The sequence below is a fragment of the Mycena indigotica genome, assembly GCF_014461135.1.
Source record: "Mycena indigotica strain 171206Taipei chromosome Unknown Mind.scaff0008, whole genome shotgun sequence".
NCBI classification, from domain to species: domain Eukaryota; kingdom Fungi; phylum Basidiomycota; class Agaricomycetes; order Agaricales; family Mycenaceae; genus Mycena; species Mycena indigotica.
The window spans coordinates 4,487,874-4,504,063 of record NW_023503007.1 but is presented as its reverse complement, the minus strand read 5'-3'; the positions used below and the strand labels follow the sequence as shown (position 1 = coordinate 4,504,063).

The following is a 16,190-nucleotide window of genomic DNA, read 5'->3' as shown; positions in this document are numbered from 1 at the left end:
GTAATTTCCACCTTGCGCCCCCCTTGCCCGCTACCATATATCTGAGCATCCGCTCGTAGAACAATATCTATGGCAAATGCACCTATATGGCTTCTTGTTGAATAAATGTGTACTTTTAGGACTGGCTACGACTCACGAGCTCAATGCGAAGTTTTGTTTCTTGAGCTTGAGAGTCGGGGACCGCCGCTTGCCGGCGCTAACGATAGTTTATTCGACTTGTCAACTCACATTCGCGTCTACTACTTGGTACACCATACATAATACTTGCATAATACTTGTGCAATCAAAAAAAAAAAAAAAAAAAAGATCAAGACAAAATCCGACACAAAACCACTAGGTTGACAACGGCCCGACGGCCCACTCCTGCTCATCCCGCCGAATCGCCTGCACTAGAGGCAGAATCTGTTGTACCTCTTGCCACCGACCCTGCATAACCTCTTCCTCCTCCCACATCGTCCGTGTATCTTCCAACGCGGGGAAAATGCTCGATAAGAACGAGGCTACCGGATGGGCATCCGTGAGGGTGGAGAAGGTAAAATTGATTGTGCGAAGCGCGCACTGTGTGACACGCTGCTCGCCTGCCGAGCCCCGGCGGATGGCAGGGGGCGTCGTCGCATCAAGAGTGAGATGGATGGTCTCAAGATGCTTGCAGGTATGTGCAACAGATAGCAGCACCGCAAGCGTCAACACTGGGGGCTCCCATCTATTGATCTGGCTGCAAATCTGGAGGACCCGCAGCTGGGGGCAATTGGTAGCCAGCAAGGCCAGAGTAGCGTCATCGATGTCGAGCGGTCCATTCCACCTGATGCACAGGCTCTCCAAGGCGGCAAACGACTGCGCGAGAGTCACAAAAACGTCCCGTCTGATCGGCACGGGAGCCTGGTCGTCCCGCCAGATCAGCAGCGAGATGAAAGTGAGCGTTTGATGGCAACCAGTCGATACAAGCGCGGAGAATAATTCCGAAATGTGCTCGGTTGTATGTTCGTCGAGAATGGGTACCAGTGACATGTCCTCGAGCCCGGTGATCGCACGCAGGAAGCGTATCGCGCTAGGGAGGTGAGCGCATGACATGCTCACCGATTTTAATGCTGCGAATACGGGAGCTGACTGGGCCGAGAAAGAGGGTTGAGGAAACATATCGGAGTCGAACTCGTCCACAATCAACGTCGAGAAATTGTCGACCGTGGCGAGATGCTCCAAGGCGTGGATGTTAATAGTCGGAACGTTGAGGTGACGTAGACACCGAAACTTCTCAACGAATGCACCTATTGCGGCTCGTTCAATCGTAGTGTAGCTTGAGACATCGAAATCATCAGCAGCAATCGTGATGTCGGTCAGGGAAGGAGCTTTGTGGGCGACGACGGGTAACGAGGGAAGTATTTCTGCCAACACGGTGCCGGAGAACCTAAATTCTCGAAGGGTGGGCGACAAAAACATCCTCAAGTTTTTCATATGCATGGAAGCATCCATCGCGATATGGGGAGAGATATGCCAGGACAAAGTCCTTAGCCGTGGAAACAAGTAATCCCAAGGAAGCCAACTAGCGAGCGACGACAGAGCCCCTCCATACCTGAAAAACGTAAGCCAGGTAACGTCGTTGAATTCACGAATCCGGTGGCAGTGTAAGCGGAAACGCTCCCAGTCATTGAACATCAAGGCCCGCAACGTCGTCTCGAAAGAGCGAGTCAGGGGTACAGAAGTTCGACAGTGGTTTGATAACGCACCAGTTCCAGGTTAAGATAGGGCCCATACGGCTTCTCTGTCGTCGTAATCGCATCCGGAGGGAGGCAGGCTATCAGGTGTCCCAAAGTATCGTGCTCCGCGACCGACCACAATCTGTCAAGCGCAGGCTCTTCGAAAAGACGACAGGTACGAGCGAGTGCGAAGAGAGTGTTGCGATCCCGAAGAGGTATATGCTCAACAATCTGCAGACGTAGCTCGAAGTGTCTGAGGCAGTCGTGCATGCGTCGTTGGTGGTGGCGGCTGGAGAAGGAAGTGAAAAAATGGCGTGATTCTTCATTCGTGAGCAGCACCACGTGGCATTGGGGATTGGGCGGGGGACTCGGAGTTTATGCGTTACGTGCCTCATGTTGCAAGACGAATTCGATGCAGGATTGCCAGGGAAGGGAGTCAAGAGACGACACAGGTGACAGGTGCGACTGCCGGCTGGGGACGAAGACCTCCGAGATGGCCCATGGGTGAATTCCGAGCAGCTGCATCTCGAAGTTTGCGAGGTATTAGTACTTCTGTTGCGATCTCTGGCAGAGCTTGAGCCGAAGTGCATGCTGTCGTCGTGGTGAGCGAGAGAGAAAAAAAAGATGACGTGATCGGCCAAGCCATCATGATGGCTGGCTGGCGTGATGACATATGGAATATCGATGGGACATCTTACCTCATCTTACATAGGAAAGACTTGCTATCGAAAAACGCTGGGTGACCATTGATGGCACCGCTCACATCGATACTGTCACCTGTGGGAGGGGAACTTGAAGGAAGGTTCTATGCAGACACGTGGACCGAAACTCCCGGGCCGATCAAATGGGCAGTATCACACAGATAGCAATCAGCAAATCGGGCTCGCTGTCAATAAGCACAGCCCTTCTTCTCTTTTCTCTCCTCCTCTATTGTGTGCCCACATATGTCTCCCCCTCCAACCTGCTTAGGCCTCTCCGAGCGCGGCTTTGAGCGGCTCGCGGTGCTCGTCGGGCTCGCCATGTCTCCCTTCTGGCTCCACACGAGTCTTATCCAGCCTGACAGCATCGCGATTCATCTCGCGGCTGACACCCCGCTTGTGTGGCGCATTGCCCACATCCTGGAGCAGTGGGTGGGTGGCTATGGACTCTTGTTCACCATGTGTGGTGCACGTAACGTCTTCATCTGGGGCTGCGAGCGCCTCTGCGACGAACCGGAAGACGAGGAGGCCCAGCGCGACCGGATGATATGTGAAATGATGAATCGTGCGGAAGTGGCAGCGACCTCTGCCCGCAAAGTACCCGACGAGGCACCCAACTCCGAGTCGGACGAGCCGCCGATGTTCCCCGTGGTCCTCACGTGGGCCGCGGAGCTCCACAATGCACACTGCGCACTCACCTCCTTTGGCGGACTGCTTTTCGCGCTAGCGATTTTGTGCCACCGTATGGCCTCGCACAACCAGGCGCCCAAGGCCTGGACGTTCCTCGATGTTCTCAAGTACCTCTGGGCCGGCGCGATCGGGGCAGTGTTGTTCATCGGGTTCGGACTGGCGGTCCGGGGCGTGTGGTATTGGGCACTCGGTCACTGGAACAGGACAGCGGCCCCAGCACTAGTAGAAGAAGAAGCATAAATGTGTCCCTTCAAGGTGTGTCGTTCTTCGTCGGTGACAACTCGCAATTGACTATCCGTCCAGAATCCTGTTTCAGAATCTTTCATTCAAAGCTCCGTGGCCACTGCCATCCTCTCTCAACGCATGGCACCTGTCATGTTTTTCTTCTACAAGCAGCTCCCGCTTCTGTGTCCAACATTGAATTTCAAAGGCAGCCTATGTTCATTGTATTTTTACGTGTACAGTATTGCTAAGAAAAAACCCTTTGTGCCTTTTTATCTTCTCTAAGTTCTTCGCGATTGAACATCACCAAAACATTTTAGAATGACTCAGGCCTGAAACAGAAACAACTACCAAAGAGCAAAATCAGGAATCAGATCAATAAGAGCATATTAAGATAGTATATAAAAGATACTAGCTGTTAGAATTGAGTTCATGAAGGAGTTGGTGTTGGACTTTCAATCTGATAGCATCATGATTTAGAGCCACCTGAACATAACACTTCCAGTTTAACTATGCATTTTATAACCTTCTACTTTGTGCCTGATTTGCACATGCCTTTTATTGCTATTTTCACAAATGATGACATTTAAATAAAATAAAATAAAACTAAAAAAATAATTGTGTGACATGTGAGCCCATAAACTAGGGCGGTCAAAGTGGGGAAGTATTAAATTTCCACACACTTTATAAAAATTTCACTTTTCTGCAACTTTTTAAGCAAAAAACCATTTTCCGCAACTTTATTCTCTAAACTTGACAAATAGTTGCGGATTGGCATAACCATTTCCAAAATCCGTGAAACATTTTCAAATGAGATTTTTTCCTGTAACATTTTTCTATCTTGAATACCAGTCATTCCTACTAAGTATCTGCTTTAAGTTCCCGCCACCCCCGGCGTTGTTGATGTCCCCCAATTTGGCACCGGTCCGGGGTTCGGACATACACGAACTGCCTGCACCGCTGGAGGGTTTGCCATTGAGTCATTATGCCTTGAAGAGCCACTACATACCAGGCCCATTCACAGCTTGAACCCGCCCCACCGACCCCATGCATCGGAGGGGCGCCACCAAACACGATGTTTATGACGGAGCCTGCGTGGCCGGCAAGTCGGCAGGGCTATTGACATGGACATGGTACCAGTGGGATAGAGGCGGTGATTACCGTGCCGGCGGACCCGTGAGGCCAGCAATCGTTCGATTGCCATTACGGCCACTCGCAGCAATGCCGTGGCTAATGAGGAAGGGTAGCACAGGAGGTTGGCTGAGTTGGCACAAAGCCACCACTCATTGCCAGCAGGTCGGAGCTGACAGCGCCACCCGAGTTGCCAGGGGAGTTCCGGAGGAAAATATTGTACTGAGGTCAAGTCGCGAAAAGTGTTGCGAGAAATAAATGTTGCGAGAAATAAATGTTGCGGAAAATATGTACTTTTGAAAAGTGTTTCACGGATTTGGGGAATGGGTGTGATCCACAACTTTCTGACAATTTTGGGAAATAAAGCTGCGGAAAACAGTTTTTTGTTCAGAATGTTGCGGAAAACTGAAATTTTCACAAAGACTTTCCCACTTTGACTGCTAATACACTGGGGAAGTGAACTAATAGAGGAGTTCAATCAAGACCTCAATCCTATCAATCTACTAATCCACTAATTGTGTGTATATGTGTGTGTGTTCGGGGGTTCGAGTTGCAGGAAACAACTAACGGATTCAGAATATCCAAATATAGCAATAGAATCTGCTTATTGAGAACTTTCTACAGATCACTTTGTACTGTTGTTATAAAGCACAGAAGAAGGAACAATTAAGCTCAACCTCCAAAGTGCTTCACAAAATGAACAAGAGAATGTATCTGCCATTCTTGTCACAAGATACTAACTCAAATATGCAAACAAACTTGCTTCCTAGCCACTTGTTTCCTATAAACAAGATCCCTTGCTTCCCTGTCCTTGTCCTGGCACTTGCCTTAACCTGACTCAACTTGACTGCTACCTTGCTACCTAGTTACCTGGTTGTCACACTTGTGACCTAGCTGCCTTGCTTCCTTGCCAAATATGGTAATAAGTGGGGTGAGATTCCGTTCTTTATCTACTACAACCGAGCTCCTTATATACTACTCTCAATTTAATTACATCATCTGTGACGATGTGACCTCATCTGCTGATCTGGTTCCAGAATGTTCTAGTACAGGCTTCTGGAAGGTTCTAATATAGGTCCTGGGTCAGACTTGCCAAATATGGACATGTTACCCTATATTCGGTTCAGGGTCTAGGCTGGTCCCTGGTGGAAATCATCGAAGATTGGTCCTATCATTTTTGGCAAACTGAATGGATTAGTACCATATACTCATGAGATAGTCAGCAGACAATCACTGCGGGAGTTTGGGAATAAACAGTACATGTGTCACATAGGGTGACGGATGTCCCAAAAAGGAAATTTTCGCCGTTTGACCGCACAATCATCAGGGAATGTCACAGATCGTCACAAAATCAAAGTTGTGTATTTTGACTATACAAACAACTTTCATTAAGTGACCTATAGTTGCAGCTGAATAATTGTGCTGGGATTAACCAATGATGAGCTGATCTACACTTATTACAGTGATATATCACTGAGTAGACAACCTATAAAGGTGATTGAAGCACTACCAAGGGTGCCTAAGTAATAAGATCAATATCCTGGACAATCAAATGCCATTAGTATAGCTATATCATCTGATGATGTTTCATCACCTACATTGATGCTGCAGTATCTCTACCAATCCTGCATCAAGTCAGATGATTCTTGTACTGGTAGGTAGATCATAACCTAGTGTTCATATGATCTGATGTGATCATGGTCTTATATCTTGAGACTATGATATTACACTGTTTTTCTCTAGTTTTCATGTGTCAAATTTGATCAAACTCAATGATCACTTGATATCTCACTGGGAAATCCATGGATAAGCATAATCTAAGTTGTGCTCTGTTATAATAGCTGTCCATCATAGATATGGGAGCTCCTCATAATTTTAGGTCTCTTATCTACCTCGATATATGACATATATCTTATTGCACCAATATCCCAATAACTCACTTAGAAGTGAGGGATCCCCAATGGTATAAGGGTAGGAAACAAACCAAGGGGTCCCCCTATGAGATTCAATTTCCCACACCATATTATATGAATGGAGAATCTTGTTATTCACCATTATAATAATGAATAGTACTGCACATCATATCGGTAATACAGATGTAATCTGCTAGTTGATTATAGATCAAATATGTAAAACTTGGCAAATGAAGTGTATACATCTACCCACATACTCTGATGGATCTCTATATACTCTTAGAGGTTGAATTGGGGTGAATATTCCGAGATGAGTTGAGTGCAGAACTGGTTTACATGAATGGTGGGGTCTATAGACTGAGCACTGGACATTTGGATGCATGTATAGGGGTATTTGGATGTCTACTCAGACTCTGTACTGTAATTAGTTGTGGTTCTGGCAAGTGTTACAGAAGGTAGCTGAAGAGAGGGTAGGTACCCATAGAGCAAAAGAGAGTGTCTTCGCTATTACAACTGGTCAGAAATTAATTTCAAGTATGATTTAAGACATGAATGTAGGATTGTATGGACCCCCAAATGAACCTGTCCAGCACTTGAATCAACCTTATAGCTAATGTGGATCTCTCACAGTACCATTATCAGTGTTATCTAACCCAAAAATGATGAGTTCACCATAGTATGGCCTTTGCAAATCTCATTGATTTCAGTACATCTACAGGTAGGGGTCTCATGCACCTCCCAGAAAATGGTGTTCTCACCCTTGTAGCTTATCTCCATCCTAGAATATATAGCACCCAAGGTCTCAGGGAATTGACTGATCCTTACAGTTGCTGTGTGGTTACAAATGGATAGAAATGTGGTAGACCATACTATGGTTCCATATCAACTTGGATCATAAGATTCCATGCATGTAGTCCCAAGATATCAGCAAAATACTGCTCCGCTTAGTATTTAGGTATTCTTGGGAGTGAATAAATGCAGATAATGATATAGAAAAACATGGCTGATGAAGCTCAAAAGATAGTAGGATAGTATATCTTCCCAATGAACTCTCTCCCAGCTTTATCCACGAAGGCTAGCTGGCGATATATGCTTATCTTTCAGAGGTGATGGAGATCAAAGGCCACTGATGAGTGAATGCATTGCATTCTTAGTGCCCCATTCAGTGGGACTTAGGAGGATACATACCAGAGCCTTATGTTAGAGTAGCTAAACGTACAAGTTGGCCACCTTACATTTTTAAAGTACTAAATATTCAATTTTTCATAACTGAATAGTCAATATTGCCATCATATCAAACGATAGTAAACCAAATACCTTATGAATCAATAGTGCTTTTGAGACCCTTTCTGCTAGTACTTGATTCATGCTTTTAGCTCAAGCAGGTATGGATATAGAGGCCTGTCAGTTATACATGAGCTAGTGATGGGTCAGTGCTAACATACTTATTGAGCTGCTCCCATAGGTTACTTAATGAAAGTTGTTTGTATAGTCAAAACACACAACTTTGATTTTGTGACGATGTGTGACACTTTCTGATGATCATACAGTCAAACGGCGGAAATTTCCTTTTTGGGAGATGTGTCATGCCTGTGACCTCATATAACAGTGTGTAACAGCATGTCCAGAAGCTGAAACTAGTGTTTGATTATCAATATATATAGTATAATATAGATGAGTATAACAAGCCTGTAGATGTCACATACCAGTGTCACATCTTGTTGTCCGAGTCCTATAGTGCCAGAATTATTCATAATTATCTATACCCAATGGACTTAGAGAGAAAAAGCCTTGGAACTCGTAATTATTCATTCTGCTTTTCATTAATTATTCATTACTATGGTGGAGAGAAAAACGGCCGTGAATTGTCTGCTCCAACCCGCCGGGGTGGACCCGACAATTCACGGTGGGTACTGGGCTGCACAGGTGGCCTCCGGGGTTGCCCTTACACAACGAAGTTCACCTTTAGCCATCTTTTTTGCCTGAATCTCTGATATGAAAGTGTACCTGATATATTAGAAATAACAAATTGCCATTATATATCACAAATCACACCGGGATTCAGGCAAAAAGGGCGGCCCGAAGCTATATTTATATGGCAGAGATTTGGTGCTAAAAATGGCCAGCTGATTGCCGCCAAATCAAGGCCCTGATGTAAATGCACATGACCGGCAAATTTCCAAATAAGGAAACTTGCTGGTCACGTGCACTGGAATCAAGAGCCTTGATTCACGACCAATCAGGGCCATTGATTTCGACAAATATCTGTCACATATAAATCCTACTTCGGGTGGCCTTTTTTGCGCAAATCCCTGGTGTGAATCACCTGATATTTGATAAATTGGCGTAATAATCATGTGCTACTATTTTTTCACAAATATTTGGCATTGAATGGGGTGCAGAAAACATGGTCAGGAAGGGGGTAGTCACAATATATACCATATTTGATACCCCAATACAGAACTCGATTTCTTGTATATCAGATACAACTTTTGCAATTTTTGGTGCATATTTATTAAAGGAGCAAAAAAGCCATTGTTTTGGACCACTGTTTCTTCACTATACATTCCACTTAGAGCACTATTTGTTGGCTGCAGCTGTGTGAAGGTCTCTTCCAAGCACAATATTAATCCAACAGAAGGATTTGGATAAGCTACTATTCATACCAACAAAGGTAAAATATCAGGTCGCGCTGAAACGCGCACAGAAATGCAGGATCAAACCGGAGGCAACCCGATTGGTGCGGCTATTCCGGCCCGCTGAACCGCTCCAATCGGGTTTGCTCCGATTTGATCCGCAATATCTGTGCGCGTTTCAGTGCTAGCTGATATTTTGCCTTTGTCAGTGTGATTTGAGAGCATAGGCTAACCCTAGCCTGTACTCCAATCACATCTTACCTCTGCATCTCCTTGTGAATAGATCTAGGCCAGGGATTGAAGCCTATGGAAATCCTAGGAGCCTAGATACATGCCACAGTAAATAAACTGGAAAGACAAATATGCATAGTAATAAATGTTTACAAATATGTATTAATTTTTCTTCACATCAGATAAAATTAAGTGGTTTGTTCTAAGGTTTTATTATATATTTTCTCAATTTTTATGACCTATATGGATCTGCCAATAAGAGGTGTGTTCATTCGAGCTATAGAAGGCTTTTTCCATATAATATTAATATCAGAAATAAACCTCTTATTGATTATATTACCAAATTGAGAAAGATAAAATGCTGTTCAGTGATGACATAAGGAGATGTAATTTATATCAAGTGTTTCTATAGTTTAGAAATACTTGAACTGCACTCTTGATATTGCTTTGAGTATGTGTGAAGTGAAAACCATTGGAGCCATTCATTGCTAAACCAAAGTTTCGGCTCTATAAGTGAAGATGAAAACCAGCCCCCCCAAATTGGGAGTGGCTGTGTTTTGATTACCCTTATTGGGACAGCATCACAATGATCACATGATGTGTCCAGCAGGGTCACGGTTCAGCTCTCTGCCGCTTGCGGCCTTATCCATTTGTGTTTGCCCAAGTTCACAAATAAAATGATCATTGAAATGTTTATTACTATTTGTGAATATTTGGAAATAGAAACGGTTGGAGCCGTAATGCCACTGCTGCCCGTGTACATGTGGCGCATCATACGTACCGTCGTGCGACGTCCCGCACGCGCCCGGCGCAGCGATGACCCAGGCCGCGGCGGACAGGCGTGGCCGCAAACGATGGCGCGCCGGGGCCGTGTTGCATGATGTCATTGAGGGCGTCATCGAGCATTGCATGTCAAGAATATCAATTAGCAAGTACGATACGGGCATACAAACGAGCGAGTGCCGTGGCGATCAATCTCCATCGACATCACATATTGCAAGAAGAGATGCTCATGCGGCGTGTACATGTCCGCCACCGCCGTTTGAGGCAGCGATCGACGCCGCCCGCGATGCGCAGTCCAGGATTCGAGCGTGTCAAGGCGAAGAGGCGCAGTCGGCCGAAGCAGTTACGAATAGGGCGGCGGCGGGACCGGGACCGGCATGCGCGGCGCGCGGGGCCGCGGGCGGAGCTCGTATCGCGGATCAGCGGTCAGGGTGTCGTCCGGATCACCCACGCGGAGCGGCAGCACGGCGCGCGCCACGACGGTGAATGCGAGCGACTCGGTGTACGTGTGGCCGCGGTAGTGCCGGCGCATGTTGCTGTTGACGTTGAACGTGCGGCCGCAGCGCGGGTAGGGGCATGAGTACGCTGGCGGGGTGTCAGTTACAAAGAGAGCAATAGAAGCGAGCAAAACGCACGAGTGGCCCCGGTATGCGAGTTCATGTGGATCTGGAGACTGCTCGGGCGGTTGAAGCGCTTCCCGCAGTGGTTGCAGGCGTGTTTTCGCGGGGCGTCGCTATCGATGTGCACGGGAGATGGCGTATCGGTCGTGGCCCGGGGGGACATGGGTAATGGCGGGGCTGGTTCCATGAGGACAGACCGGGGCCGCTCTGGAAAGAACGACGAAGGCTCAACTTGAAGTGAGCCTGCCTGGATGGGAACTGGGAGCGCCGGCGCAAACGCGGGATTGTGATGCAGAAGGTACTCCGGGAAGAGCTCGCGGATCGGGGGCAGCGCAACACCAGCACCAGCACCAAACGGGGGCATGAGCAGGCACGCAAAACGCAGAAGCACCCCCCGCCGCGCTACTTATACGCCCTCAGTCAGGGCCTGGTGCCTCATCGATCATCCGCGGAGCGGCGCAGCCTGTCAGCGCCGCTGTCAGCACGGATTCGCGCACGTCCAAGTGGGTTGGAAGCACAACGCAAAAGGCGACCACTGTCACCACGTCACTTAGCACTATCCATGATCATCGATCCCGGATCTGTCATGAAGTCCATGTTGAAGCAAACTTTTAACTGATGGATGGGCTGAGTACTTTCATCAGGAAAAAAGTTTTCCCACAGTAGCTAGATGGGAAGATTTGTAGTCATTATAGGATCTGCACTTGGTTTCAAGTTATAACAAAATATAGTGATATATAGCATTTGTAGGTAAGAGAGACAAAAACTGGTAATTTATTCTGTAGTATCTGTAGCAGATAGGATATCTTTTCTTTGTAGCCTTTAAGTATAGTCTACCTCCAAGCTTTATCGTCAAATATTGTACAATGTATGGATGTAAGGAAAAAGATGTTAGGATGTGCAATTCTATGAATAATGAAGCTTTGTACCTCAATTAACTTCCTATATAATATGCAGAACCTTGTGACAACAGAATTAATTTTTCACCACTGAATATTCTAAGTCTACTCTTCAAAGGTATGAAATACAATACAAACTATGCAAAATACATCCTTCAACACTGTCATATTTTATTCAATTCAAATGCCAAAAGTCGTGTGATATCTGATACAAAAATATGAATTCGAATTATTTCCTAATTGGGAAGAGTTCTTGGCGCCAGAGACGCCCAGAAATGTCAAAAACTGCCTTTTTCGGACAGGATTTTGCGCAAAATGGCATGACATGCGGAAAATTTCGAATTTTATAGCTTGTGTGACACGTGACATACAAACTGAATAAAATGCTACAGTATGTTCTAGACATGTGTAGAGTGTGAGCCTGAAAGATAAACTAGCTTCCTTACTAACTTTTAGCCTAAACAGTTACAGAGTATCACATGTGGGTACCAGCCAGCTTTATAAGAAAGTACTAGTACTGCTGGCGATTATTCTATTACAATGTATTATTATATGATACTGGTATTATCAATAATTTATTATGTGAATTATATCACACCTAGTGGCCAGAATAAATATTATATTATGTTATAAGATCATTATGTTATTACTATAGCTTCAACATGAAATATTATAATATGTGATTCTAGTAACTTAGATGTCTTCTCCTGTGAATAGTCTCATTGTTGGTGATAATACAGTACTGGACTACTGTAAGATTTTATTCAATTCGTATGTCACATGTCACACGACCGATTTTATACGAAATTTTTTCGTATGTCACAGCAAAAAGTGGATTTTGGCTTCCCAAAATGGTAATTTTTCACAATTCCGGTGCCTTCGGCGCGCCAAATTGCCAAATGGGGAACATCATACGAATGTTTTCGGACATCAATGTGTCACAGCCCCCCGGGCCATTCGAATTGAATAAAATCTTACAGTATCAATCATGATTCACTATCAAAGGATGTACAGCCTGAACAAACAACTCTCTCTTTCAGGCCACAATCTCTGAAAAAAAAAACATGATCAGTACACTATTTGTAGATCTACTTACTGCAGTTTGTTCATTCAATTGACTGGAAGAAACCAGTTGAAATATATTGAATGTAGTTGAAGTACACGAGATACGTGAGCTATATAATTGAGGACTAAAAAGATGCAAAAGACCTAAGATCCTAGATTACTCTTCTATTAAGCAGATGTCGTGTGAATGTATGCACATGTTTGGCATCAGCTTTAGCAATTTATTTACTCCACATTTCCACTTTTGGGACCACTGCTGTTGAAACCCGAATTTGGTAAGAAAAGCTGTGAAGTCTAATTGGGACACAAAGCTGTAAAATCAAGATTTTACATCAAGTACCATCAACAAGTCCAATCTAAGGCTATTTGTGATGTTGTTCTTGGCTGTAATATCAGTATAGAGGGCATGCAGACCTTGATATTTCATAAACTCATGAATAAAATTGGCACATTCAGTCTGCAAAAAATTGTGAAACAACATTTGAAGCTGGGGCGTAGCCCCAGCCTGTCTAGTCTTACTTATGATTTGGAAAAGACCTTACTAATCTTTTCTGCACGACAGATTTGTCACTGGACTCACTGTCACATGGATATTGTAAGACTTTCAGTCAAGCCCATCGACTGGAGAGCTTCCATTATTGGAGAGCTTCCATTATTTAAGGAGTACCCCATTCAATGCAATAAAGTGAAAGAACAGCAGCCAAGTCGTTTTCGATGCTCAGTGAATACAAAGTTACTTTACGCCGGAGTGTTCGCACCCCAAGTTCACAGCACACACGTGAATTTTCCCGCCACCAACACACTCCGCTGCGGATATCGGCAATGCACGCGCTCCGCGCCACTTCCGTCAATGGCCGTGCCGATTATCGTGTCCGGCGCCTTCCCCTTTTCGACCCAGTCAACAAGGGCAAGCAGCGCGTTGTGCGACGACGCGTTGACGGCGTTGGACGTGGGCGATGTGCCTTGCCCGAACGCGGGGGCCCCGAGCCCGCCGCCGCAGTGGCCCATGCCCGGGATGAGGAACAGCCGGTAAAACGGGTCGAGTGTGGGCATGAGCATTGTTGCGCGGATCAGGTCATACACCCGCTTGGAGTTGGTCGAAGCAATGAGCTGCGTTTGGTTAAGAAAGGTGGACAGCAAGGCAGAAAGAACACGGTACTGGGTCTCTGCGGCCGTGATACGTGATGAACTTGCCCCCGAGCTCCTTAAACTTGAACAGGTCTCCGCTGAACGTCTTGATCCCGCCCGCATTGACGCGCTCCATGAGGTCGACATCGACCAGGCTGAAGTTAGTAAAGTCGTGAGACGTTACGTTGAGCGTGGTGAACATCTCCCAGTCATGCGCGAATGTGAAGAACGGTCCGCCCATCAGCGCTGCCCGAGCTGGATCTGCCTCCGCGCCGGGCGTGTAGCGTGGGTACAGCAGCTCGCCATGAGTGCCAAACATAGGCGTGAACACATTCTTGACCGCTTGGACTTGTGTGGCCGTGAGACACCCGCTCGTCTGGCCGGCTTTGCACAGCAGCTTGTTTGCGTCGAAGTGGCAGTCGTCTGGCTCGGTTATGATGCCGTCCATCACCCCGTCAAGGCCGTCGCACTCAGCGAGGATGAAGGCGGAGACAGTGGCCCAGTCGGCAGGTTGCAGAAACTTCGGGTTGCCCATGAAGTTGGGCGAGCCGACGAAATGCGAAAGGAAGCCGGACCAGCCCTGCAGGTGGTTCCAGTCTGTCGCCGGCGCGCCTCCTAATATCCCGTCGAAATCACCGGGGAATTTAAGCGCCTCCTGTGTGCCCTGCCGGCCGCCGGTCGAGCAGCCGAGGTAGTACGATTTGCCAATCTTGCTGCCATAGTATGCCTGCACGAGCTGCTTCCCGATGACAGCCTCGGTGTGCACCGCGCGGAAGGCGAAGTCGTTGATAACCTCCGGGTGATTCAGGAATACAATGCCATTATTGCCGTCGTGCCCGTTGTCGTGCCCCAGCGTCGCGAAGTGGAGGGAGGTGCCGTATCCCAGGGCGGTGTAGTCGATGCCTGTTACAAGATGCTGAGTACCAAACGGAGGGCATCCAGTGAAAGCATCACGCACATCCTCCAATCCCCCCGTTGCCTGTTCCCATAAACCGCCCGAACCAGGTGTCTGGAAGCCATGCCTCCATATGGACAGACGACGTCGCGGTTGTGTTAACAAAGAACTGGACGCGACAGAGCGGGGCGGAGCCGGTGGGCACCTGTGCCGTTGTCCCGCAAGAACCAGGTATGGACACCGTTGCAGGCGCTGGGATGTAATCGACCTGGAAGATCGTCGTGTTTTCGAGGTGGATTGAGGACTGGACAGCCTCGCATTTCGCCTGGCTTCCCTGGGCAAGGGCGGGGCGGAGCCACAGGATGCCGGAGAGGAGAAGTAGACGGAGCATTATTGGTGTGTGTGAGGGGGTAAATCCGAGTATTTAAGCGTCCGTGAGCGTGAGAGGCTCACGCCTCATTAAGTAGCAAGAGCCTTGAAGAACGTTGGCTGGGCCGTTGCCGCGATACGGGTTGGGGCCGTCTTCGCGCAACTTAACGATGATATGATATCCCCTATTTAGTGGATTGAGTCCAGCAGGGTCTTGGCAGAAGAGGGTAGACGACTCACCTCCAACGCAAATAGCTAGTTATTTTCGGCGTTCGCATTCGCATCCCCACCCAACGCCAGCCACTGGCAAATACTAGTAGCTCCACTTTCGGCAAGCTGCATTCGCTCCAGATTTGAGTGCATCCCTGTGTGTTCGCTGTCTTTGACCAGGCTTGATAGTATCGAAGAGGAAGGGCCAGGAGGCGTCAGTGAGGAGGAGCAAAAAGAGTGGATGAAGGTGAAACGCAAGCCACGCACTGCGATCAGCGATGACACACGCCGATGACGTCACACCATTCCTGTCCGACGCACGCGGGGATCCCATCTCACACATAATTGCCCCGCCCCTAGGCAATGGGGCATGCGACCATGCGGAGGCCGTGATAACCCGTGCGAGCGGCTTTCCGTGCGCCTCGGCTGCGTCGTCGGCGTCTTCGACGATTTCCACAAAAAAAAAACCTCTTGAATCTCAGCTGTCAGACTTTTCCATCGAGTTTGACGAATAATGAATTTAAAATATATTGAAATATATTGATCCACAAGGTGCTTACCCTACAACAGGTGCCATGACACACTGTATCTCTGGAATTTCTGAATCACCCTCTGTGATAGCATTGCATAGATAATACTAGCAGATATCAGAGCAATATATAAGGGCATAAATAAACATTGGACAGTAGTGGCAGTGACTTCAAAGATCTTAGCTGAAGGTGGGTCAAGCTAAATAGAGAATATGTATATATTGTGGATGTTGTGTATATAATTTACTGAATGGTTTTGATCAGTTTATCAGTCACACATTATACCAACTTGGCCTGACAATAGAGAGTTTGCGATGTCCCACCAGGAGCCACCTGGTGGCCGAATTACGTTGCAATCACCAGTGCCCAACAATCATACATGGTAGATCATGATTTTTTTCCCTTTGAAATTTAAAACACTAGTACTAGAAATTTGAATTATCAGAATAAATTGTATATAACCACCAGAACAATTG

The 16,190-nt window shown here is 46.9% G+C and overlaps 4 protein-coding genes across 4 annotated transcripts; 1 reads left to right on the top strand and 3 right to left on the bottom strand.

Annotated features, from left to right (window-relative positions):
* Nucleotides 1-333: 333 nt before the first annotated feature.
* On the bottom strand, nt 334-1,964 carry MIND_00983200 (uncharacterized protein; the record flags this gene model as incomplete). Its single annotated transcript, XM_037366441.1, has 2 exons — nt 334-1,671; nt 1,725-1,964. 2 exons carry the CDS (start codon nt 1,962-1,964, stop codon nt 334-336), a joined length of 1,578 nt encoding a protein of 525 aa, XP_037217853.1.
* A 674-nt stretch (nt 1,965-2,638) lies between these two features.
* MIND_00983100 (uncharacterized protein) lies at nt 2,639-3,322 on the top strand (the record flags this gene model as incomplete). Its single annotated transcript, XM_037366440.1, has 1 exon — nt 2,639-3,322. One exon carries the CDS (start codon nt 2,639-2,641, stop codon nt 3,320-3,322), a length of 684 nt encoding a protein of 227 aa, XP_037217852.1.
* Nucleotides 3,323-10,341: 7,019 nt separating this feature from the next.
* Nucleotides 10,342-10,982, bottom strand: MIND_00983000 (C2h2 conidiation transcription factor; the record flags this gene model as incomplete). The annotated part of the gene is made up of 2 exons (XM_037366439.1): nt 10,342-10,583; nt 10,634-10,982. The coding sequence occupies 2 exons, from the start codon at nt 10,980-10,982 to the stop codon at nt 10,342-10,344; spliced, it is 591 nt and encodes a 196-aa protein (XP_037217851.1).
* A 2,365-nt stretch (nt 10,983-13,347) lies between these two features.
* Nucleotides 13,348-14,996, bottom strand: MIND_00982900 (Carboxylic ester hydrolase; the record flags this gene model as incomplete). Its single annotated transcript, XM_037366438.1, has 3 exons — nt 13,348-13,692; nt 13,742-14,613; nt 14,669-14,996. 3 exons carry the CDS (start codon nt 14,994-14,996, stop codon nt 13,348-13,350), a joined length of 1,545 nt encoding a protein of 514 aa, XP_037217850.1.
* Nucleotides 14,997-16,190: the final 1,194 nt, after the last annotated feature.